General features: G+C 37.2%; 1 protein-coding gene across 1 annotated transcript in view; it reads right to left on the bottom strand.

Moving 5' to 3' along the window:
- The window catches only part of sorcs3b (sortilin related VPS10 domain containing receptor 3b), a 57,950-nt gene that overhangs the window by 23,020 nt on the left and 9,602 nt on the right, over positions 1-25,328 (bottom strand). The window contains exons 2-7 of the mRNA XM_030155532.1: positions 14,805-14,872; positions 7,914-8,013; positions 7,582-7,740; positions 6,722-6,795; positions 5,814-5,878; positions 1,084-1,202 (exon numbers count right to left, since the gene is read on the bottom strand). Of these exons, the coding sequence (XP_030011392.1) occupies positions 1,084-1,202; positions 5,814-5,878; positions 6,722-6,795; positions 7,582-7,740; positions 7,914-8,013; positions 14,805-14,872 (585 nt within the window). The remainder of the gene's footprint in view (positions 1-1,083; positions 1,203-5,813; positions 5,879-6,721; positions 6,796-7,581; positions 7,741-7,913; positions 8,014-14,804; positions 14,873-25,328) is intronic.

Here is a 25,328-nt window from a genome sequence, read left to right on the forward strand (position 1 = left end):
GCATTTTCCCAGGCCACATTTTTGAGGATGTTGCACTTGGCTGTTCCTTCTTTCCCAAGAGACTTTGGAGGTGTTGAAGACTGCTTATTTCGTTGTAACCCAATCGATAACCTCATTACTCTTTGTCAAGTTAAATCCAACTGCCCCAAGCAATGAAAGTCACAAGAAAGTCATCTGTGCCACCACGGTGTTCTGCAGACACCTCGTGTCCAGTTATTTTCACCGGCATCCTCCTCATGTCTGCTTCTGCTTTGACGGTCAATGTCATCGAGATGCAATTTGGCTTTTTATTCACAACTTTGGTCTCACGCTGTGAACACCCCCCCCTCCCCATATTTTCATTCTTACATCGCAGCCATTCCAATCAAGTCTCTGGATTAAGTGTGTGTCTATGAAACTGGGTCAGTAAAGTATTGCTGCTGCAACATCATATCAAATGATTAAATCTGTGGATAAATACATTAAAAACAAACAGCAAACATTTGGGGGCATCTCTGCAAAATAAAGGAGCACAGTATTATTCACGACCAACTCTGAGCCACAGAAACTACTATCGTTTGATTAAAAATTAGGGGGGGGGGGGGGGGTTTAGCAGAAATGACCAAATGTGTCAAGGCTGACCAGCAGTGAAAAAATTACTCAGCTGTAGATGGAAATCAATGACAGCGGAGGGCATTTGAAAATTAAATTTCTAATAATGACCCTGAGTGACTCTGTCTAATGGGAGTCAAAGTCAGTGTGAATGGTAATAAGGACACCGGCCGCTTCCTTTGTCGTCTGCTCTCGGCTAGCAAACACATTATTCAACCATGAACTATGTCTGCACAGAAACTAGGAGTGTGCTCTGACGTGAGCATGAAGCAAAACATAATCAAAAAACACATTGGGCCAGTGGGGAACAGGTGTGTTGGAGAGAATCATTATGTGGGTTTTGATGGAAAAGCACAAACGGGATGTACAAAAAAAAAGGTACAGAAGAAAGGAGGAAAAAAGAACAACTAAGTTAACCAAGACAGCAGCCTTTTTTCTAAGGGAATGAAGACAAGAGATCTGATTCAATAAAGTAATGCACTATATGCAAACCTGTGTAAAGACATATTCATCCTGCACAACCAGTGAGTTGGTGTCTACATGTCCATTGAACAGATATTGTCTGTTGACCTCTGAGCATCTCTGGGCTCTGCACTTCACATACTGGGCACCTGCAAAGAAGCAAAAGTAAACCAGTTAGCAGTAAATGACAAGCAACTTTGAGATGAACCTGCGTTATTTAAATGGCTTAATATTATTAAAGATGCGGTATATAAGACTCGTGTAAAACACTGTAAGCCCGGATAAGCTGAGTTTACTTTAAAAAAAATTGTGAAAAGTGGTTGCCTTTAACCTGTTCATGCATGAACTGTGAGAACCTTAATCAAGATTTTTTTTTTTTTTTTTAAGTATTTTTATTCCTCTTTAGGCATGAAAAAAACAATGCGGTTGAAAAAATTTTTATGAACCTATTTTTCATGGAGTTGTAAAAATGTCCACTCAGCTGGACACCATGGGTTTAATCTTTAAAGCAAAAAAACATGTATTTACTGAAGTACCAGGTGAAAACTATGATTTTTTTTTTTTTAATGCTGCTAATCTAAAGTTATGACACATTTTAATATACTGGAGATAATATGCAAAAAAATAAAATAAAAAACTTTTTGTTTAAGAAAAAACTGTTAATTACAGTCTAATCACAATAACAAGCAACTGATTCACACTCAAACATGTTGGAGCAGTTCAGGTTTATCAAGAACAGCAAAGTTACAGTAATGGTCTGAATGTCAGTGAATGGGATGATGCACCTTGTTGGCCAATATGGAACTAAAACAATACAAACCATGAATATACAAGAGAACAGCTTTGAATAGTTGTCCACTGTAGTGACCACTATGCATGAAAGGGTTACAAAATTAATTAATGATTGATGAACTTTTTAAGTACATTTAACTTACATTTAAGTAGGATTTTAAGTTATGATGACTTTTCACAATTTTAAGTAAACGCAACTTATCCGGGCTTACAGTCTCCCCCACTGAGAAAAGTAGCAAGTCAGCTAGTGGACACCTAGCTAAGACAAAATGTCCTTGGAACAGGTTGATAATAACACAAATCAACATTTTGGACAATACAATAAAACACTCGTCTCACGGTTAAAACAAACAATCGTCGATAGCCAACAGATGCTTAAAACTTTTTGATTTGTATCTTGTATTAGCATCAAAATTCCTACAACAGCTACTCTTTGACCAAAAGCACTGAGACTGGCATGTCCAGACAAAAGAAAAAGAGGTGTGGTCATAACTAAAACTTAATAATTTAAATCCATTTAACTTAAATTTATTCACACATTCGACTACACTGTAAGCCCGGAGGTTGTATTTACTAAAATGCTTCAATTACAATGTAAATTATTGAGGTTTAATGATATTACTATAAAATGTTCAGTATATTCTACTAATTTGTAGACATAGTCGAAAGTACGAAAAAGTTTAAGCAGAATGGATTTAAATCACTAAGTTTTAGTCATGACCACACCTTTTTATCTGAGCATTGCACTGTGGGTATTGGGCATGTTGTCGAAAATGTGGTATTTTTATGTGCAGGGGTTCAGTGGGGTTGTGGTGTTAGTGTTAATTTTGACTTAATGTGTTATATCAGTGTTTACTGGCCTTTTTGTGTTTGTTTTTGTATTTTTTGTAGAGCTGCACCATTAGTCAGAGACATAGGAAGAACTATGGATTTACTGTTCATATACCATAAGCCTTGGTCAAAGAAAATCTTAAAGCTATGCCAAATTAAAAGCACTTCCTGTACTGACAAATGATATTGTGTTAACTTCAATAACTTCAATCCACACTACAATATCTTAAGTTGAATAATCAAATAAAGCACTTTAAATTGCAAAAGATTTTAATTTAAATCAACATGGAATTGAGTACAATGAACTGATATTAACTCTAATGATTATATAAAGTAATTTACATTGCAACAAATTTTAAGTTAAATTAACTTGGCATTTAGTGTGTTGTACTTAAAATAGCAATTCCATTCAAATCAAGCATTTAAGTTTAAATACACTCAAGTTTTCGTTACTCATTACTTAAATTTTTTAAGGCAATGAGTTACCTGAGATTTTTTGAGTAAATTCAACTATCCGGTCTTTGTATATCTACAAATGAGTTAACTATAGCTACTTAATATTTTCTAGTAATGTCATCAAACTTATATTTTAAGTGCATTCTAATTAATTTTCTTAAGTATTTGACATCCGGGCTTACAGTGAAGTTTGTGTTTGGGAGCCAGATATTTGTTGATCTTAACTTACTCCATTTTTAAAATATTGGGTTAAGTTAAGGTATTTCTGTGTGACATTTAAGTTACAGGATATTTAGCAAATAACATTTAGTACTTTTACTTTTGTACCCACTATAGTTTCATGATAAAGTGAATCAGGAAATGACTTACCTTTCACAGAACAAATCAAAACAGCTCTCATGCCTTTCTACACAGCTTTAATTCATATGTAGAGCATCTATTCACACCATATCTTTGATCATTTGTGAAGGAGTTTTCAACCCAGGAGCACTGTAGTCACCGCAGTCACAGTCTTGCTAATTCAACATATAGGTAAATAACACTTAAAGGTTGATTGTTTTTTGTATCGCTGGGCAAAAGTTCTATAATTACCTCTCAGGATATTGAGATTCAAGTGGTCTGAACTGAAATGAGACTTCTGCATCTGCTCCACGCCTGTGTTTAGAGGCTGTAGAAAATGTAGCCCGTGTTGAAAATGACTGCGATTAATGATATTTTGTCTATTCACAGATGTTTTCAGACAGCTAAGTGGGGATTTCTGATCAGATTCAGTCAAGTGTGAACTGGACTTCACAGCTCTTTTCTATGTTTTAACACAGAAGCTTGGAAGACTGACTTTTTCATCACTTTTTCATGATGACATGAAATGACACCAGATCATCTACAGTTACATTTGAGTGCTTCTATGAAACTGGGTACATTTTGGTACCTGGCACTTTGCCAGCTTTTTAGACCCAATAATAAAAAGGTAAATTTAGACATACTAGCGGCATTGTACCCGTGGTGCCATTGTACAACAGCACCCTCCCCGTGGTGCAACAGCAACATTGCACCTGTACACCCTCCCGTGCTGCAACATCAGGACATCGACTGGACACACGCTGGACACAGAATGTCCACTATAGTAGGATTTCCCCCCAGGATGTACCTAATGATGACCTCAGATAAATACAAAAAATTATACTCTTGCTCTGCACCATCTCCAAATTAATGAATTTTTAGTAAAATATTGGGGCCAAATATAGGACCAGAACTGGGACATGAAAAGCTACCTAGGTGTGCATTTGATCTGGATAACATGGCTGGAAATGGCCTTATATACCACTATAAATAAAGACAGTGTGTTAAATTTGATGATCCTTGTGGTTTTTCTAATCCAGACACGTGGGTTTTTTATGAACCTCAGTCTCATTCTAGGTTTTGTATGTAACCCATCATGTCCACTTGCGTTACATGCAGAACCTGCACAGTTAAACGCAAATAAATCGTGAATTATTTTGCACCAGCAGTCATTTTTGTGAAACACTCTGCCTTGCATAATTAGTTCAATTCCCAAAATGTACCTGTGAGAGAATAACGAGATATTCAAAAAAATAGTAGCGTGTAATTTTTGTGTCCTTTTGACCATGTTACATACAGATTTTTGTATTAAATATGACGTAAAATAATATTAAAATGAGTTTTATCTGAGAAATAGTTTCTCTTTTATCTGAGTAAGTATTTATTTTTAAAATAGACCCAAAGCGCTTCCAGACTTGCTTCATGACATTAGTCTGTGTCTGGTTTGAATTTTCAGCCCCCATGTTCTGTTTTTAGGGACCAGCACCCATTTAGTTTTGTGATTTGGACCAAGAGGAGAGAGCTGCACGGGAGGTGTATTTTGAAATCCTGGCATGTTTCCCCCAATGATTCCAGCTCTTGCAGCTTTAATTGATTAACACAGAGGACAGAACATAGAACTTCAGATGATAAAACGCATGCAACAGGTTCACTAATGTCCATAGCTTGTGTTTACATAAAGTGGGACTCCCTAGACAGTGTCCCTTCTAGGATCCAGACTTACTGCACAGACAGATGTCTGCTGCTGCTCATAACACCTGCTGTTAAAGCAGACTCACTGATCATTTTCAGTACTTCCAGACCCTGAAGTATCACTGAATCTTTAAGGTTCACTGCTTTGATACATGTGCGATTGGGCGCCTGTTCTAATGCTATAAAGAACATCTAATTCTAGACAGATCTTTTTTGCAGTGTGTTTTTGAAGATGAGGTAAAATATTTGTTGCACTGCGAAAAAGGCATAGATCAGGATGTTGTTTTGTTAGAAAAGATGAATTTGTATGCTAATTCAGATTTTCTCAGCACAAGAGGAATATGAGGTTTTTTTTTTTTTTTTTAAGGAGGAAAACCCTGTAATTGGGCTGACAGAATTACTATCCTGTTTAGAAGGGGGAGTTGAGGTTTGTCTATGAGGCACAAGGGATAGATTAAGAAGAAGAAACATCCATCACCCCACTAAAACTCTCCATTTTTGTCAGGAGACACCTATTCTGTTTTACTAGACTTCAGGGACCAATCTGAAGACCAGAACAGGTCTCATCTTGGTAGTGACCTCGCTCTAAATGAGAGCCAAGGGGTCCTGTGGGTCTTGCTACTCGCAGCAAACTGAAGTGCAGCACTCACGGCTTTTTGCGATGCGCGTCTCGATGTGGACCACATCTGATTCTCTGTCCAGCCCCATTACCGCCCTTGAAAGAGTGGGAGGTGGTTGAAGATAGAGAAAAGCAGAAAAAACATAGAGGAGGAGGAAAGAAGAAGAGGGAAAATGAGAAAAGCAAGAAAGGTTGAAGTTAGGTTGAGCATCACAGCTGCAGATGGACAACTCAATTCTGTTAAACCCATAACAATATGTTTTGATCTCCTGTGAGTGAAGGATCTGCTCCACCTGCGGCAATTAATCTCAATTCACCAAAGCACAGGAAATAAACAAGGGGAGGGCTAACAGCATCAGCAATTCCCATAAATATCTACCATAGCAAAATGATGTTATGAAATTGCAGGTGGCTGCAATAGCATTTTGAAAAATACCTGTTTGATGAAATGTGAGTGAAGAATTGGTTCTGAAGAGCGCAAATAATGCATTGTTTCAGGTGCCGCTATACCAGCTACAAAGTTCTTATTTATCAAACGTCTCCTTGTTCATGCATGTGGAAAGTGTGTCCTCCAAACAACGTCCTTTCCTTACCATTTAAAAAATACACTTGGCTTTGACACATACCATGACGAACATGGATAAACTGGCTCACATCAATATTCACTGCCTTCTGCCCATGCAGTTGAGATTACTAAATGACAGTGACAACAAAAACAGCATGTCATGTTTGTGCTGTAGAAAAAGAAGCACAGTATTCATCCGGGGCCTACGTGACAAGGATGTAATAAGTCTCGGGTGTTTTATGGTTCACTGCCATGGGGGCGATTTGTTTTTGACAAAAGGTCACTGGATCCTTCTGACAGCATAAGGTCATGAATACTATGATTATGCAAATTACTATCAATCACTCTCAGATATAGAATCCACACAATCGTACCAGTAGAATCGTCCCGGCATCACGTTTTCATGAACGAGCTGCCATCTCTTCCCGAAGTCCATTGAGCTGTACAGCTGCAAGATAAAATCAGGCCAGTCTGCACTACAGTAGATATTATTAATGAGAACCACAATCACATCCAATATTGAAGCAATAAAAACAAGTCAAATGAAATCAGATATAGTGAATTTCAGCATTCATATTAATAACCAGCATTATTGTATCACATATTTGGTGTTAAAAACAATACCAAACCTAAAAATACCAGTGAAGTGATAATATTTAAAGTGAAATAAAATAAAATATCACATTATCATTGCATCACAAACTAAAATAGAAAGCAATTGCAGCTAAAATACCACTAAATAGCATGAATTTTGAAAATAACTCAAGTAAAACGTATTTAATATGGAACCTTGGTTTTGTAAACTACACTGTTGCCCATAAAGTTGGAATTAATATTTTTACCTCTTCTCATGAAAGTATTGTGACAATTTGATTTATTCTTTATACATAAACTGTTACTAGGACGCAGGGTGTAGTCATTGCATCAGGTCGAAGGTGATTATTGATGTGCATAAATAGGAATAAAAAGAGGAATGTGTGTGAAAATGGAATTATTCCAACTTTATAGGCAGCACTGTATATTTAATGTCATACAGTAAATTCTAGTAATTAAGCTTCAAACTATAATATGACAAGAAATAATGAAACTGTGGCAGTTACAGTGACTCTGACAGGCAGATAGTATTAATAAGAACCACTATCATGCCCACGGTACAACTAATAAAAGCAAAATAACAAGATATACATCATTAGTCACATGTTAACACTTGATTCTGGCTTGATTTTGACTCTACCTTGCTGTCATGACTGTAAGCCAGGATCCAGTTCTCCTGTGCAGGGTGGAAGAGCAGGCTCAGGATGTTGAAGTTAATGGGGTATTTCTCAAAGCTTGCCCCTTCATCTGAACTGATGAGTACAGCGCTCTCTACCTCTGGGTCGCTAAGCATCATTATCTAAAGTACAGAGGGCCAAACAAGGGATACAGTGTTACAGATGGAGAGAGTGCCACAGTTACTGTCATTTGGCACAGATTTCTAAAAGAAAAAACTATAATTTGATGTCAAGGTTTGAGAGGCTTGTAAGAGGTCAGAAACAGAACAAAATGTGAAAATAGGAAATTGCTGACCTTCTGTTTGTTGGTGGGGCACACATACAGGTAACTTAAAACTGTCCTTGAACCCACTTTGTCATTGAGTTTTGTGTAGGTGCTTCCATAATCAGTGGATCTGGACAAAAACAAGCACAAAGTACAAATCAAAAAAACTGCAAATGATGATTATTTTTGATCTCATGACAGCCATTCAGTAGGCTTTAACCCATTAACTGCAAATCAATAATTCAATACCCAACTGTATTTCTAAACCCCTTCATATATCTTTATTATTGATTTTTTCCCCCATTCAGTAGCCGTGTACATAGCATCAGTGGACTGAAATGTAAATACACAAAGTCATTGATTAAACCTATCACTGTTCAAGGTTTCTTTGGAGCTTCTGCATTGATATCTTGATGATTTAATGGGCAAATCCCTCCATTGTGTGTAGTATGGGCTCTGCTACTCCTGTATATACACAGATGGAAACTGAAATAGATGGTCATATAATAATAAAGAAGAAAAATGTGGGAAAATAACAATGACATTGAAGTCAAGACATGGAGGGTGATATGAATATTGGAAGTACAATATGTAATGTTTCTGCATAAAAAGTTCACTGTGTAATAAATAGTGGTGGGGTTATAAATTGGAACCAGTTCACCCTCCCTAATGGTGGCCCCTAAAAAAAAAGGAAAAATTGAAAGGAAAAAAAAAAACAATAGAATGTGAAAAGACCTCACTGAAATCCATATTTGGTTTGGTCATTCTGGGGGTTTTAGTGCAATATTTGGGGCCGGATCTACTAAAATACCAATTTGCGTGTACAAATTTGCATGCACAATCTAGAATTTTGAATATGGGGTTGAACTATAGTTTGCGAATGATTTACTAAGAGTGACTGCGTAAATGTCAACAGGTGCAAATGTGTTGGAGACATGTCTATTTAAGGATTTTGTGTGTTTTTTGTTGGTTTGCAGCATGGTGAGTTTGGGGAGACAAAAGCGCAAAGCTCAATTTGACCTTATAGAATTAGAGGTGTTGATAGATGAAGCAAATAAACACTTAAATGAGCTACAGCAAAGAAGTCTTGTTTGGTCTCATTCAAGGAGTCCCAAGTGTGTGGAAACCTAATAAACCTGGCCATGTGGTGCGACATGGCATTTAGGACTTAAGACAGCACATCTGAAAAACAGGATTGGCAGATCCCAGTTGTAACAGCTATTGTATGCTGGAAGGACCCAGGTGCAAAAAAATGTTAACTTGCCAGGAGTTTTGTCATTGCAGGTTTTGTGTGACTCCTTCTCATGTTTGGCTCCAAATCTGCTTTGACTTCCTCCAACAGCTCCAAAATGACAAGGCTGGATAGGCCATATGTTTGAATGAGTGTTTCTTCATTCATTCCAAAAATGTTCACACGAGGGTGAAAAATGCATTGTCTGCCTCGTTTCATCGTTTTGATGTCTCCTTCTTTACAACAACAACCGCAGCCATGTGTGCGCAATCACGCAAACTGTTTGCACCTCCCTTTGAGATGTGTTAAATACAGACGCAGTTTCTAAGAGTAAAATTGCTTTCAGGTTTGATGAATCACTTTGCGTGTGCTAAATTAATATATTTACATTTTGTCCTTCCAGCACACGCACGATTGCCTGTAAACGCCCCATATTGCATATTCATTGTGGCAAATGTACTAACTGGATGCAGACGCACTATTTTGCACCTTTGAAAGACGCAGCCCTTAGTGCACACTGTTAGTAAATCAGTCTGTGCATTTTTTTGCATGTGCAATGACTTTGCACATGTTTTTAAACACATAGACCTTTAGTAGATCCGGCCCAAGGTCTGGTGCACACTCAAACATACTAGGTAGGGATGCACCGATACCAGTATCGGGCATCGGCTCCGATACTCAGTGTGTGTACTCGTATTCGTACTCATAAAAGTAATCCGATACAGATGCACCGATACCACTTACGGCTGTGTGACATTCACAGTTCAGTGCAGCAGGTACGCGGCGGTGGAATAATGTGTGGGGAGTGTGAAGAGTGGGGAGATTTTTCTAAATGAATGACGGTGATAAAAGTAACGCTGACTGCAAGTAACGTTAAAGACACAGACAGATACGGACACAGCGTTCTGTCTGTCCTCTGCGTACATTCCATCTGTTTTCCAGGTGCTGGCAGATGTGTACCCAGAGGGAGAATACCAGCGGAACTGTGGAGGTAGAGGATCTGTTCAAAGAGCCACTGTGTGAGTTACAGAAAAACTACTGACAGATTTATGACAGCTACCCAGGGCTGGGCCAGGGGTACAGAGTGGTGCAGACCGCCGCCAGCGGAAGTGAAAATGAAACTTATCACTCATTTCTCTTTTCTCTACCTGCTGAAGATTCACTTTTAAACCTTACCAGCAAAAACGCTGCAACATTAGTATCCACATTAGTGTTGCCTCTGTCGTCTCCATGTTTGTTATTACTTTCTTCTTCTCAAAAAAAAACGTTACTCTTCTTCGTGGTATTTGTCCAGTATGGTTAATTAAGAGCAGCGCCCCCTGGTGGATTAATTGAGAAACGCTCATTCCAATACATTAAATGTCAGTAGCAGCACCTGTTCCAGTCAGACTAATGACAACGACAATAAAGCTCATTTACAAAAGGAACTACGAACTGGAATGGGATTACTAAGTACTCATTTCGGTACTCGGTATCAGCAAGAACACAAATGTAAGTACTCGTACTCGTATTCGGTCTGGAAAAAAGTGGTATTGGTACATCCCTAATACTAGGTGACAGTAATGAAGAAGAAGAAATATACCCCTTTTCTTCATTCTCAAATTGTAGTTCCTTGATTCTCTCGACCCAAGGGAGAGGAACCAAATTAAGAAACATTTAAAATGAAACATCTTCATCTCAGAGCCATCACGCTAAATGGATGTCTGTTAAATATGCATGTGCACATGTGTAACAGTCTGTCATTTAGTAACAATGTACTGCTTTATTTTATGACAAAAAGGTGCTTATATGAACCTGTCATTAACTTATGGCTTAATGTGTCGGTAGGTAATGTGGGGGATGTCACATATTTTTAAAATATAACACATGCAAGTTTAATCATACATTTGATATTTTTAAAGAACTGTAACTGATATCACATTATACTGAAGAAAAGTTTAATTTTTAGTCTTGCTCCTGGTGTGGGTTGAATAGTCTAGATGTGTCTTGCGTCTTGTCTGTGACACAGAGTCCAATTGCCAAAAAGACTTATCCAATCCTCTGTCTTCGAGCTATCATCTCCAGTCCTCAGTGTACATTTTAGTACATTGAGACATCTTTTAAGATGACACACCAAGACTGATTTCCAGATCATAATCAAACATTAGCTCCTTTTTAAACAGCACTTCTGTTAAGGGAATATTTCACCTTTATTTGAACGACGTCTGTGTAAATGAAATGGTAAGATCGTTTGGTCCGACGTTTATCACGGCTTTGTGATGCCTATGGAGGTAGTAACAGAGCCATGATAAAGGTGGAATCATGATTCTGGAATGCTATGTAAAAGGAACACCTGTTGTTCCGCAACCAAGGTGTGACGTTTTGATGACCCCGCGCTGGGGGGATTTAAAAATGAACGTGGGCCGTGTACAGTAAACAAACATATCAACATGACCAGAAAGATGTCAAACTGGGGAGACACTGAGATCCATGAGCTGTTGTCACTTTGGGTGGAGGACTCTATCCATGCTAACATTTGTGGAACAGTGAAAGACTCTGGAGAGGTTAGCAACACTGCTATGCTTGGGGTATTTCCAACGCAGAAGTGATACGTCACATTATATGCTGCGTCACCGCCCCTTTGATTCCGGAATGCAGGTCCGTTGTGTAAAAGTCCAGCCTGTCTCACTTCTGTTCCTCCTTTGGCTTGGCTATGGAAATCAGTCAATGGTGGAAAAAAGGTGGGATCACCATCTCACCATTTTTCCCCGAGATCTCTGTGAAAAAGTGGCTCTTGAGGAGTCAAGGAGACATTGACGTGAAAAGCAGAGAATTGAGAGGAGCCTATTGAAGCAACGTAATAGAAAATGGCACGGCGACATGACAAACCCCATGGAGTAGTTTGGCTCCTTCTGTAGCTATTACACCTGATTGTAAGTTATCAAAAATACAAGCTCTTATTTTCAGGTGATATGCTGAAATGATGACTGCTGACTGGCTGATATTCTCCTCAGTGATGAAATTAATTATCTCTGACTTTGCAGTGCACCAGACTATAACTCAACCTAATAAATACTTACATCTGGATTGCTGAACATCAAACTGTAAAAAAAAAATCTATGTAATGGATGGATGGATATGCTGCCAAACTGCATACTTGGTCCATCTTTATAATATACAACATATATTAGATATTAGATCCCCCTGACCCTCTTAAATCTTACACACTGAACCTTTAAATACGTATCTTAAAGGACAAATTAAAGTTTTTGCTGTCTTATTTACTTAAGTTATAGCAAATGCTTTACATCACTGCTCAAATTCAAAGAAATCTATTTTTCTTTTTGATGTAACAGCCCTTTTTGTTTGCATTCCTGTCAGTTCCACTATATCATTATTATAATTACTTGCTGCTTTGTCATTAGAATGAAATGACATAACATTAATAAATGTCACCAAACTTATTGTGAATAAAAATTCAAGATTTTTTTTTTTTTTTCTGTCATGTCAGATTTTCATCGACAGTGGTGGTGAAAACATTACCTCCCATGATCATACCCTACTTCAAAAACATCTACTAATGTGTCTTTTAATATTCTTTTGAGTGCGGGACTTTATAGTAGCAGATATGGCATGCTGTGCTTTAAAATCCGCTCACACTAAAGAGGTTGGTTTAGATTGGCAGCTTCCTTTAAGCACTGCTTGCAACTACAACATTGTGACAAACACATTATGCCACAAAAGCATCATTTTTTTTTTACCATGTCAAGCAGGTTTCTGGATATCTCTGCAAGCTGCTATTCTGACATAAACGGCTGCTCAGAATGGTCAGCAGTAGCGTTAGTGTAAAAAACAGGCAATTTCTTCTTTAAGGAGTCAAACATTCCACAAAGAATGCTCTTCAGATGAGCACATTGCAAGCTATAATTGCCCTCCATTCATTTTAGTAGATGCTCTTACAAGTGTTTTTGTAGTGTTGTTGCAAAGTCAGTAAAGATGCCAATTCCATTTCAGAGAGAACGTCTATGCATGTAATATCACGCAAAAGAGGCCCGTTCTGTTTTCTTTTGAGCAATCATAAGTGCAGCTGCCTGTTGCTATAGCGCGATACATTAAAAATAGAAGTGAAAAAGGAAATGCCACCTATAGGTTGAAGGTGAAATGAGCTACATCCAGACAAAACATGAATAAGCACCAGATCCTGATCCCGATCCATTAAAATGCCACTATATGTAAGAAAATGAAACCTCATGGCCAGTGTGAACATATTTCTGTATTTTCTCTTCACATAACTCCTTGTCCCTTAAAAGTCCATGCATCCTATGACAAGGTTGCATGTGTTTGCCATCCCGATCTTCATATTTTTCCTCGCTACAAACAGCCAATCCGCAGTCTCAGTTCTACCTGAGTGGCTCCAAATGTAATTTCAGTGCATAATTGGATAGATACCCAGTGGTTGCTATCATTGTCTGGGTTTTAATCTGAATCGTTCCATTTACTGTTGACATTGTTTTCAAAGACTTACCCCTAAACACGTTTGTATTTGTGCTTAAGTTCTCTTTTCAGTTGACAGATCTGTCGTTGATTACATCTCTGGAAGAAAGCCTCTAAAATGATATTATTACATTGTGAAGTTTCCTTGGCACAAAAGGCTTTCCCAAACACAAAGGAAGTTGATGTTTAGATAGCTTCAGTAACTTACCCATTGATCTCACATTGTATTTTGCCACCAACAGTGGCCTGAAGCTGTAGTCATAAATCATTTATTGTGTTATCAGAGAAATCATTTACTCCTGTTTCTTTTCATAACATTCAAATCTGAGCACTTCTAATACCCGTACTAAGAGCCTTCATGCACCCCCTGAGGTACACTCTAATTTACTTGTGGTGCCATTGTTAAGCAGACACCTTGAAGATGGAAGACCTCCTGTACACAATATGGGATTTCAAAACGTGTCAAGTCGGGTGTAAATCTTAGTGGCGCCTCTGGTGAAACAGATATTAATTTGAAACTCTATGCTTGGTGAGCTGATGGTCTCTTTTTCACGTGTATTTCAAAATGAAATGAGTTCTCTGCAGGCTATGGAAGAGGTGGAGAAAAAAAAAGGCATATCAGAGGGTAGATTGGGCTCTATGGTATAATCCTTAATGAATTCCATTCTTATTTATGACCTGACAGGGCACTGTAACTCACCCCTCAATACATACTGAATGGAATTACTATGGCTATACAGTGGCAATTGCATGTCAATTGCCTCTGAAACAAAAGGTTAGGAATGGCAATCAATCAAAAAGCCCATCAGGAAGTTTCTAGGTCAGGGGAAATGGAGAGACAGATCCAAACAAAAAAAAATCTTCAGGTTTATCTTCATCATAAAAGTTTCTTTGCAGATGATGGACACAAAATAGGTGGGGTCTCAGCAGTTGTGTTTATAATAGTGCAGGAAGTAAAGAGAAAGATGCTTCATTGTGAACTATTTCGGATCGCTTTATTAAAATATACTTCATATTGGCTTCCAGTATAAGTTGATTGTTCATATCCGAGCAGAGGAGAATGCCATAAATCATACTTTACTGTATGATGCATCCCCTATGCATATATTATTCTTATTGTTTTTAGGGGTGTGCTTTTGCATTTTTATAACATTTTTACAAAGGCATAACCTTACAATTTAGATGGAAAAGATATTACATGAGACAAAAAAGCTTACCTCCAGAGAGAACTCTCAGTAACAGCCCCGAGATTAAAGTCATACAGCTTAGTCAAGATCAGGATTACCTAAAACATAAAACGAACAGACACCTTTAATTACATGACAATGTAAGTGCTACAAATTTAAAAGCTTTTGCATAAGTGCCTCACTAGCATACATTACCTGTCAACATGTAATGGTGTGGAATGAATACAACATGTCTGCTACACTTTTGCACTAATAAATATCAGATACATGTTATCACAATGACAAGTGATCCTCACATTGTCAAAAGATGTCAGTCAGCTGGTGGCAGGATCAGAAAAAAAAAATGCATGAGTTGTCAAGAGTTGTGTCTGTATCTCATGTGGAATGATAACTACATGACAGCAAAATCTGAGCATAATTGTTCAGTGAACAATGAAAGGAAATGCAGAGACTGGCTGCACCGCACTACCCTCTCACTTTGCTTTTTTTTTTTTTTTTTTTTTTTACATCTGTCTTGCTTTTACCTTCAAAATAGTGCGGTAATTTAGGTAAAAAAAAATAAAACACACACAACAGACGTCCTCATCATCAAAGTTATGCTATGTTATGTCACTCATTTTACTTATTGGATGGCATCCAGGGTTTTTTTTTTGCAGCTTTTGTGCATTCTCTGAGGATGGTTGGACAATGTGTTTCTGGGGGAAACAAAAATGTGGCCCATAAAAGCCTGGAAAGGCGCAGAGGGCAGAGTGAAATGGTGTGCAAACACATTATTGTCACTCCAATGGCATTATAAATGACTTCCCATGGGGATGCTCATAATTCAGAATAGAAAGAAGGGGGGTAGTGTGGACACTTTGGGGCTGGGGATAGAGGGGAAGGAGCGGGAATAGTGGATAATAACAATCAGGGTGCAGAAACATGGCTTAATATGACAAAATTTTTTCATCCTGAAAGATAGGTCAAAAGCTCAATTACAGTGAGTTTAAACACATTAACCTTATGGGACCCATGGAACGAGTCATTAAACGGAAAAAAGCCACACAAGACTCAGAGGAACAAAGACATGCCTCTAAGTCTGCTTTGAAAATGTTAAAAACCCAATTGACCCACAATTTAGCCATCAAACGGCCACTGTGCATGACTGGGACTATCTGCATTACAGGTTAATTAACCAATCACACAGTGAGATAAGCATTTGCATAACTAAATGCACCATGTCTGCAAGGTCCAACGCTAGAGTCTGAATCAATTTGGAGTACAGACTTAGTTAAATGGCTGTGATGTTAGGCCTAATTGCCTGCTTTGAAAAATAGATAGGAGGGAAAAACTCAGCCAAACTGTTGATCGTCAATTCTCCTTTGCTCACAACAATGACTCAGTGTCATGGGACATTATAAATACTATGAGGTAAATTAAATCCAGAATTGATTTTATCAGTGTCAGACTAGAGCGGTTAACTCCAAACCAAAGGGATTGAAATATCCAGTGCTGCAAATTAATTGAGTGAACAACATGTGAATGTTCAGTTTTATGGGTTTCAATCACTTGCACAATTAGATACGAGGATCCAATTTAATCAAATGTTCGTGAATTTAGTTGAGGATGTAAAACAACCTCTAAAAATAGCCTGAGATGACAAAACATGATAACCAAGAGCCTCTCGGTACTCATGCAATAATTGCCATTAGGAGTTGTGCCTTAACTGCTAGTGTGTTTGTGCCATCGGCTCATTAACAAAAGCTGACCCAATGAGTTGGGTCAGTGAAAGATCTACCTCAGGGACCAGCAGACTACTGAAGCAGATGACTATTTAGATGATTTGTCCCTAAGTGGATACATCAAGAGTACATCACCGAAGACGTTGTGTTCCCACGTCTTCAACATTATTGATAAGCTGTGCATCTGTGGCTCCAGTCAATAGGGAGCAACTGCTATACATGCAAATGCCCAGGCCGATGGGGAGAGCACACGGCTTGCACACCAGATGTGTGACTTACACCGCATGAATGAGAAGAAATGAAGCTGCTGGAACTGTAACGCAAAAATCTCAGGGTTTTGTGGTGCAGCCTTGCATTTATGTAAATAATGGAAACAAACAAAAATGGGTCTAAGAAGTATTTTGAGCCTTCAAGGTAAATACAATTTTCCATGCATATCATTGCTCACTTGCATACATGAAATTAAGTAAGGACCCTGGAAGGCCAAAAGCAGTGCATTTATTCATGTTTATGTTTTATTGATGTGAGCAAAGAGAGCTTTGCCCCGGGAAAGTCAACCAATCATTTTTCAGATTGGCTCTCACCCTCCAAGGACTTGGGTTTAGTCATCCTTATATCCTAACATGCTATTCTTGTCGATGTCCCTCTTTCTTTCTTTCTTTCTTTCTTTCTTTCTTTCTTTCTTTCTTTCTTTCTTTCTTTCTGTCTTTCTTTCTTTCTGTCTTTCTTTCTTTCTTTCTTTCTTTCTTTCTGCATCCAGTTTATTTCATGAGGACCCCAGCACATATAAGATGATAAAAAACCATTAAATGCACATCACAGTCAGCTGCTGTTTGGCCATGCAAAGATTTCGATGCTTTCGGATGGCTGCATAGACAGCCTCCATGGCAACAAAGGTGATACAAGCATAATACCATTGTATCAGCTCAACAAAAATATCTCCTCCACACCCAAGCCTACACAGTCAATTTACACAAGTGTTCATACATGCAGCGTACCTACACAGACACAAAGGCCGACGGACATATTTTCCAATTCCCTATCAATCTATTTTTTTTATTTTAAGAATAAACGCTTGCATTTTTGAGTACTTCAGTGGGACGTGAGAGGCATTGCAACGCCATCATAGTGGGCAGAAGTTTTTCGACACAGCTCTTGATTTTGGAATGAATCATTTTCTGTGTCGAACCTCACATTACTCATATTCACTATTAATCAAATTGAGTAGATGTTCTTACTGCTTGTTGCCAATTCAGCTCTAAGTAAAGCATCATTAAGATTCTAACCATCAAATATTCTTTCTGCCTAATTGGGCAGTCTTAAGGGAAAAAAAAGAACAGGGGCCCCTTACACTAAACAGCACACCTCCAGATGTTTCTTCTTTCTTTTCTGCTCAGGAATTACACACCACGAGAACAGTCGGGAGAAATGTAAGAAAAGCAGCCATTTCATGTAGATCTGCCTGTGTTTTTGAACCTAACCGGAGGGGACAACTGAAGGATCTAAATTAATTTCCAAGGGACCCCCAAGTTGATAACAGTGAATGATGTCAGGGTTTTGAAATAACATGGCAAACGGCTCACATGTTCAGGAACGCTCCGACATGCAGCTTTATTTTATTTACCTTTAACATCCTGGGGAAAGTTCACCTCTAAAATCACACGCATTTCCATTCTCATGAATACACATAAGCTTTTGAATTGTACTGTAAACAAATCCACACAGAGCATCATTTCAATAAAAATAATAACATTTTCCATGCTTTACACTGCACTGGAATATCCCTTTCACAATGGTCTTTTTTTTTATTTTAACTTACGCTTATCATAATCTCTGCAGTAAAAAATTCTCCATATCACTGTCAGCTGACTGGAGGTTAGTTTTCCTGACCTGTGAGGTGTTGCTTTAAATCCACCAAGTGATTGAATTAGAGATAATCCAAAAAGCCTTGAGTGCAGATGTTTATTCATTTATACTGGCCCTTGAACAAGGACAGATTCATGTGTCAGTCTTTATTCATTTATGCATTTTTGAAGTGCAAATATTTCTGAGTTTTATATTAGAATAAGAGAATCAATCTGTGAGGATGCTCTATATTATAGTTGTACAGCTGCAACTAACAGTTTGTTTGGCAATTGTTCTGTTAATTATTCTCTCAATTAAGTGATTAGACGTTTGTTATGGGAAGTGTCCTAAAATGGTGAGTAATGCTGATGAGTGTTACCCAAAATCCAAGATGACATCTTCATATGTCTTGTGTGGTCTACAACCATACAATTGATTTCATTTTCTCACTCACTTAATCCTCAGGGGGGGGTGCTGGAGTCTATCCTGACTCCCAACAAGGGTAACATATGCAGACTTACAACCATTAACTCTCACATTCACACCTACAGATGATTTAGATCAACCAATTCAACTATTAACCCTTTCATGCATACTGGTAACTACAGTGGACAGTTATTTTACATCTGTTTTCTTGTATATTCATGGGTTTTGTTGTTTTAGTTCCATATCAGCCAACACAGTGGACGCTTATGTACCATCCCATCCACTGTAATTCATACCATTAATGTGTGTGACGGACTGCAGTGGGACAAATAAGAGTGAATGGTTGGATGTGAATGAATATTTTATATAGATGGAGTTATAGAAATGCATTTTTTACTGTTTTTTAATGTTTTAGTTTTTATTGTCTGTTTTTTTAATGAGAACATCAGCCTGTTCAGGAACTACAGGTGGAAATTAGCACTAGTGCTACAACCTGGTACACTACATCTCTCCTTTTTAAGGTTAATGTATATTGTGCATTGTCCTTGTCTAAATAAATAAATAAAATGGAAAAAAATAACTTTGCTGTTCTTGATAAACCTGATCTGCGGTAATATGTTTTAGTGTAAATCAATTGCTAATTGTTATTAGACTGTAATTAACAGTTTTCTTAATCAAAAAGTTTTTTTTTTTTTTGCATATTATCTCCATGAATTGAGTGACAACTATTATTAGAGTGTGATAAAATTACATTAGTGGCTTTAAAAATGTTTTTATTTCATGGTTTTCACACAGTTTATCACTTTCTGATGATGCGTTTTAAATACATGTTTCTTTGCTTCAAAAATCAAATGCATGGTGTCCAGCTGAGTGGACATTTTTGCGAAATGAAAAATAGGGTCATAAAAAATTTCAGTTGCATTGTTTTTTTCATGCCTAACAAGGAATAAAAACACTCAAGAAAAAAAAAAAAATTGACTAAGGTTCTCATAATTCATGCATGAAAGGGTTAAGGTGCATGTCTTTGGACGGTGGGAGGATTTACCTGGAGAGAACCCATGCAGATACAAGGGAACATATACAAGGGATACATATACAGGGATACAAACTCCACACAGAAAGACCCCACCAAACCCAAGTCTTTTTCCTCATGTGAGGTGACAGAGCTAACCACTGATGTTTGTACCAAAGTAGTCATGCAGTCTGCAACGTCTGCTCTGTGTTTTAATCTCATATACATATGTTTTGTTTTTGTTTCTGCTGATGTTTTTGCCCAAATTTGACCCGCACACAGGAACAGACGACACATGGTGTATTACTTGAACCTGAAATGTCCATTTAAACGACAAAAAGAATGAGCACCAACTATAAATAGAAATAATGTTACATTCAAGTTCACTTTGTAAAGCAAGACACTCTTTACTTTAGACAAGGCCATGAGCTTTGTTTAAAACCAGTAAGATTACTGGCTACTGACGGTACGAAAATACTTCCTTGGGAAACTTCTCTCTTCAGTCTTCAGGCATTATCAGTTAATGCTTCCTGTTGGCAGTATAATCACATAATATATTGTTATATATATTGATCAGCGTGGAGAAAAAATGTGGTCATATTTCTAGTCATTGAATAAAATTACATATTTGACCATTGATGCATAAATCTATTGAAAGGCCATAATTATCAAAATATATGATGTAGTAGCTAGGATCTTAAGGCTGAAATGTTAATATCATAGCTGTAACTGATCAAAGTAGTTTATGACTTAAGAATCTCACTTGATTAATTTAGTAGCTGTGTATTCCCACTTAAGATCATGGGTGACAAACAGGATTAACTTCATTTTCACACGTCAAAGGGTGTAGTGCTCAGAATTGCCTCTACATTATTACTGCTTTGAACAAGATGCAAAGGACACGCTCTGGAAGGTGAAGCAGAGTGACAAACATAAAACACAGAGAAAAGAGAAAGTCTGCCAAATAATGCATCCACGGAGGCCTTTAATGGATCACTGGCTATTATCACACGCCAAAAGCTGGCACATCGGTGTGAGGGGAGGTGGGGACTCCATTGTTCATCTCACTGCACTGAATCACACTGGTCTGCTCATGCAGATACAATCCTGAGGAAAACAAATATAAAGCTAAAAAAAACATAAAAAAAAAAAAAAAAAAAAAAAACATTTAATTTGTTTTTGAGCTCATTACAATCTCAACTTCATTAAGAGAAGCAGGGAGAAGCCAAGGGCAAGAAGGAGTCAACTGATTAATTTGACAAATATGGTTTTCTTTTAGTCAACTAGCCAATTAATGTCCCAGATCTGCAGCACAGAAAATAGCTCAGGTATGGAGAAAGAGCCAGTTTTAATTTTATTTGAAGGAAAAAGGTCGCCGGCAAAGCAACAACAAGGACTATGTTAGTTTTGCATGGTCTCAGATAAGGTTTCATAAAAAATCAGCTCAGATGGAGCAAATATAATAGTAGTCAGATTGATAAAAGCAGCTCATTTATTAAAACTGAAGTGTCACAGGGAATCCAGATCTGAAGACATTAATTCTTATGTTTTTTTAAACTCATGTGATTAATGATTAATATATTCATGCATCTATTAGAAATTATCTGATGCAAACACCTGCGGAGAAAAGAAATACGTACAGTATTGGATGAAAATTTGAATAAATGTCTCTAAGGCTTGAGAGGAAAATCGAGTTGCACAGCAAGTGGGTGGAGGGATAAAAACACAACATCTTGATTGTGGCTCTAAGAGGACGTCTCTAAAGTATAGAGTTTTGCAGAAACGACAAACGTCTTTTAGGAGAAAATGCTGCGGTCGAAGAATGGCCTTACTCTGTCCTCATCTTATCTGTGGGCTAAATTGATTGTTTGTACTTTTGTGGGTGAAAACATACTCTGGGGATGGTGCTTTCATCAAGTAAACCCCAGTGAAATGTCCCTTGTGCATTAGTCTGCTTTCAGTATGTTTGCTTATCCTCTGGACTCCTGAGCTTTGGTCACATAGCGCTGATGCTTTAAGCTTGAGAGGGTACGGCAATCAATTCAGTCCATTATGGGGGTAAATTAATGAAATGGACTAAACGTAAAAGGGCCTCACTTCAAACACGGCTCTATTGTGGGAAGATATCGTGGGCATGTTGTATCTCTCTGCTGCTAATAACAATACACCATATATTTTCTCTCCCATTTGACATAAAAAAGATTGTGATTGGTTTGTGTAAGTCTACTTTATCTATTTAAAGAAAACATAAGGAAGAAAGTCTTTGTGTTTTGCTTAATGGACCACATACAGAGATTTTCATGACATTTTCATGGCTTCTGTTGTTTGTTCCTGTCTCTGTTTTTCTTTCTTTTTTTTTTTTTTTTTTGTTACAATTTGGACCTTTAATAACTAAACCTCTTCAAATCTGAGCTGAGGTCAAAGCTTGGACCAACAGAAATTCAGATTTTGTTTAATCTAAATTGATCATTTAGCCAGAAATATCAGACTTAAATTTATAAATCCTTGTCCTGTATGTTTTTAATTTCATGTGTTTTGCAGATACATTCAGTCTTTCAGTTTTTTTTTTTTTTTTTACATAAACAGAAAAAAGTGCATTTAGAGTGAATCAGTGAGTCAATAGATAAATAAATGTTTTTTGCTTAACATTTCACACTAATAATGGATTAAATTTACCACCAGCTGATTTTTAATGGCACACACATCTGTTTCAATAAAATGTTGACACTTTATTCATTTCCTAAAACCGTCTTGTTATATTCCCATTCAAGATAAATCTCGATTAAAAATATGAACATTTAAACCTATAACAGCCACTGGGTCAAATTTACCCTTAGAGAAGCGTATAGATTTTCACACAATTATTTTACCCCACCCCCCAAGGGGAGGCAAGGGGTATTGTTTTTGGTTCGGTTTGTTTGTTTGTTTGTTAACACTCTAACAGCAAACCTGTTGGATGAATTCATACCAAATTGGGCTTATAGACTGCCAGTGACCCAGAATAAATCTGATTACATTTTGGGAAAAATAGGTCAAAGTTCACATTTTTTATGAATTTTTAAAAGCTTTTTTTTCCCACTTACATATAACAGGCGAAATTTCAAACATCTGTAGCAGCAAAACTATTGGCTCAATTCATACCAAATTTGGTTTTTAGATTGTCAGTGACCCAGAATAGATGTCATTACGTTTTGAGGAAAGTAGGTCAAAGTTCAAATTTTTTTAATGAATTTTTTGAAATCTTTTTTTTTCTCTTCATTTTCTTATAATGGATGAAATTTCACATATCTGTAGCAGCAAAAGCATTGGTTGAATTCACACCAAATTTGGTTTATAGATTGCCACTGACCCAAAGTAGATCTGATTACATTTTGGGAACAGTAGGTTAAATTTCAAATTTTTTTATGATTTTTTTTTTTTCCAAGTCTCCCATTTATTTTTAATGGGTGAAATTTCAAATGTCTATAAAAACATCAATTTTGTTTCAATGTACTTCAAACTTGGCACATATATAGAGGAAACTGATATACTGACATCAACACACGCATAGACAGGATGACATCAGCTGGATTGATGCCAAAATAAGCTACAATACGGGCAAGGAGCGGGGTTTGTTGGGCCTGGCATCACTTGTTATTAAGTATTTTAGCATTTGTCTGTGAGACAAGTCATTTGTGAGAGTTTACAATAGAAAAGAGACAAAGATTTATGAACCAAACCATATGCAAAAATATTTTCTGGTTTGTACTGATGTCTGTGCAAAGTGATTCATAGATTTTAAGATACTTTAACTATGAAACTACACCAAAACACAAACTCATATTATGAACTGAGATGTTCTTTAATGAAAAGGCTTATAACAAAATAAGAAAGGACACTTTGTTTAAATGATGGGTGTGTGGGGGTACATTTGACCCATTTGACCATTTTAGGCAGTGAATATAGTAACTTCTGGCTTTTCTTAAGAAAACAAATCAACAAATGTGAATAAATCAAACATAATGGAAGGTGGAATTAGAACTCATTTTAAAGTCAAATCTGCTAAGTAGATAAACTTTAATGATACCTGTTGATTAAAAAAATACTTCTGTGAAACTCTTCTATTTGTACCATTTATATTAATTTGGTGAGTAATGACAGATGATATCGGTTGAAGTGGAAATCAAATGACCGTGTAGTGTAATTTTACATTAATTTATAGATTATCAAATTATAAAAGATTATAAAAATTTCTTGTAAAATGACAATGGCATTAGGCATCTACAGATACAGATTATAATATTAATATTATATTATTATATTCCCCAGGAAGAAGATCAAGTTTACACACTGTAAGAAAGTTTTTACAACTTTAAAGCAACTAAATAACACTGTGCATCAATTTCTTGTGTTTTTATATTGTGGAAATGAGTCAAAATAAAAGAATCTGGGGGACACAAGTACTAGCATTTTCATACAGCTTTATATATGTGGTTTTCGTTTAAAATGTGAAGCTAAACAGTCATTTTGTTCTCAGATTCACATTTAGCATGCTCAGGTTAATAGTATGTGTGCTTTGACTCCTGTTAGTCCTGGAAAACCACTGACCTTAACTCTGAAAAGCATCATTTCACATCCACAGCCGCCACACATCATCATTTTATCCCTATTTGTATCATAGCATCATGACAGCTGCAGTCCCACCATGGAAGTGACATGTTTGTGCAGCTCTACGCTTTGAAAAGTTCCTCAAGGGGCTTCAACAGTGAACTCTTCATCTACCTCAGTTACTATGGACCCTCAGTAGTTTGCATTGAAGAAATAATGAGTTCTGTGGGCTATCAATAGATGGAAGGGGGCACAGTTTCTAGAAGGACACATTGCTGTTGATTTTTTAAATGTCATTTTTCAATCCTGTGAGCACCACAGGCAAAGTTCCATTTATCATCATTGTACTGGGCTGGCAGCAGAAATCTAAAGTGATGGATATCTCAAACTCTGGACAAATAAAACTAAATGCATGGCTAGATATGACCAAAGCTAACTCAGATATATGCTTTGCACTTTGGGTAAACTGTAAGAGCTCTATAGCATGAAATCATCATCAGAATTAAACACTTGTTAATTACATTTCCTGCTGATGTGTCAGTTTGTGACATGTTAAAATAGCTCTAATAAATCATCCATAGTTAAATTTTGAAGCTAGCACACGGTCACGAGATATTAGCTTATACCCTACCGAGGAGACAGGGGTCCTCCTAGTGGCATTGACATGTAACAGCAACGGAATTAAAAGTAAATAGGAAAAAGTTAAGTCTAAATATAGTCAATAAAATATAAGGTAATCTTATCCAGTACACAAATTAAATTAACTATGTCTGTGTTCATTATCACTCTGCTGGTGCTCATAAAGGTGTGGGAAACAAAGATGGAAAGATACACAGTAAAACCAACAAAGTTAGATAAATAAATAAATAAATAAACTAGAAAAGCACTCGGAGAGCGCAGACCTCCGCCAAGGCAGATCAGTGTCCCCCCCCGCCCCCCCCCCCCCCCCGATCGCCACCAAAA

This window comes from Sphaeramia orbicularis, chromosome 15, assembly GCF_902148855.1.
Source record: "Sphaeramia orbicularis chromosome 15, fSphaOr1.1, whole genome shotgun sequence".
In the NCBI taxonomy this organism is placed as follows: Eukaryota; Metazoa; Chordata; class Actinopteri; order Kurtiformes; family Apogonidae; genus Sphaeramia; species Sphaeramia orbicularis.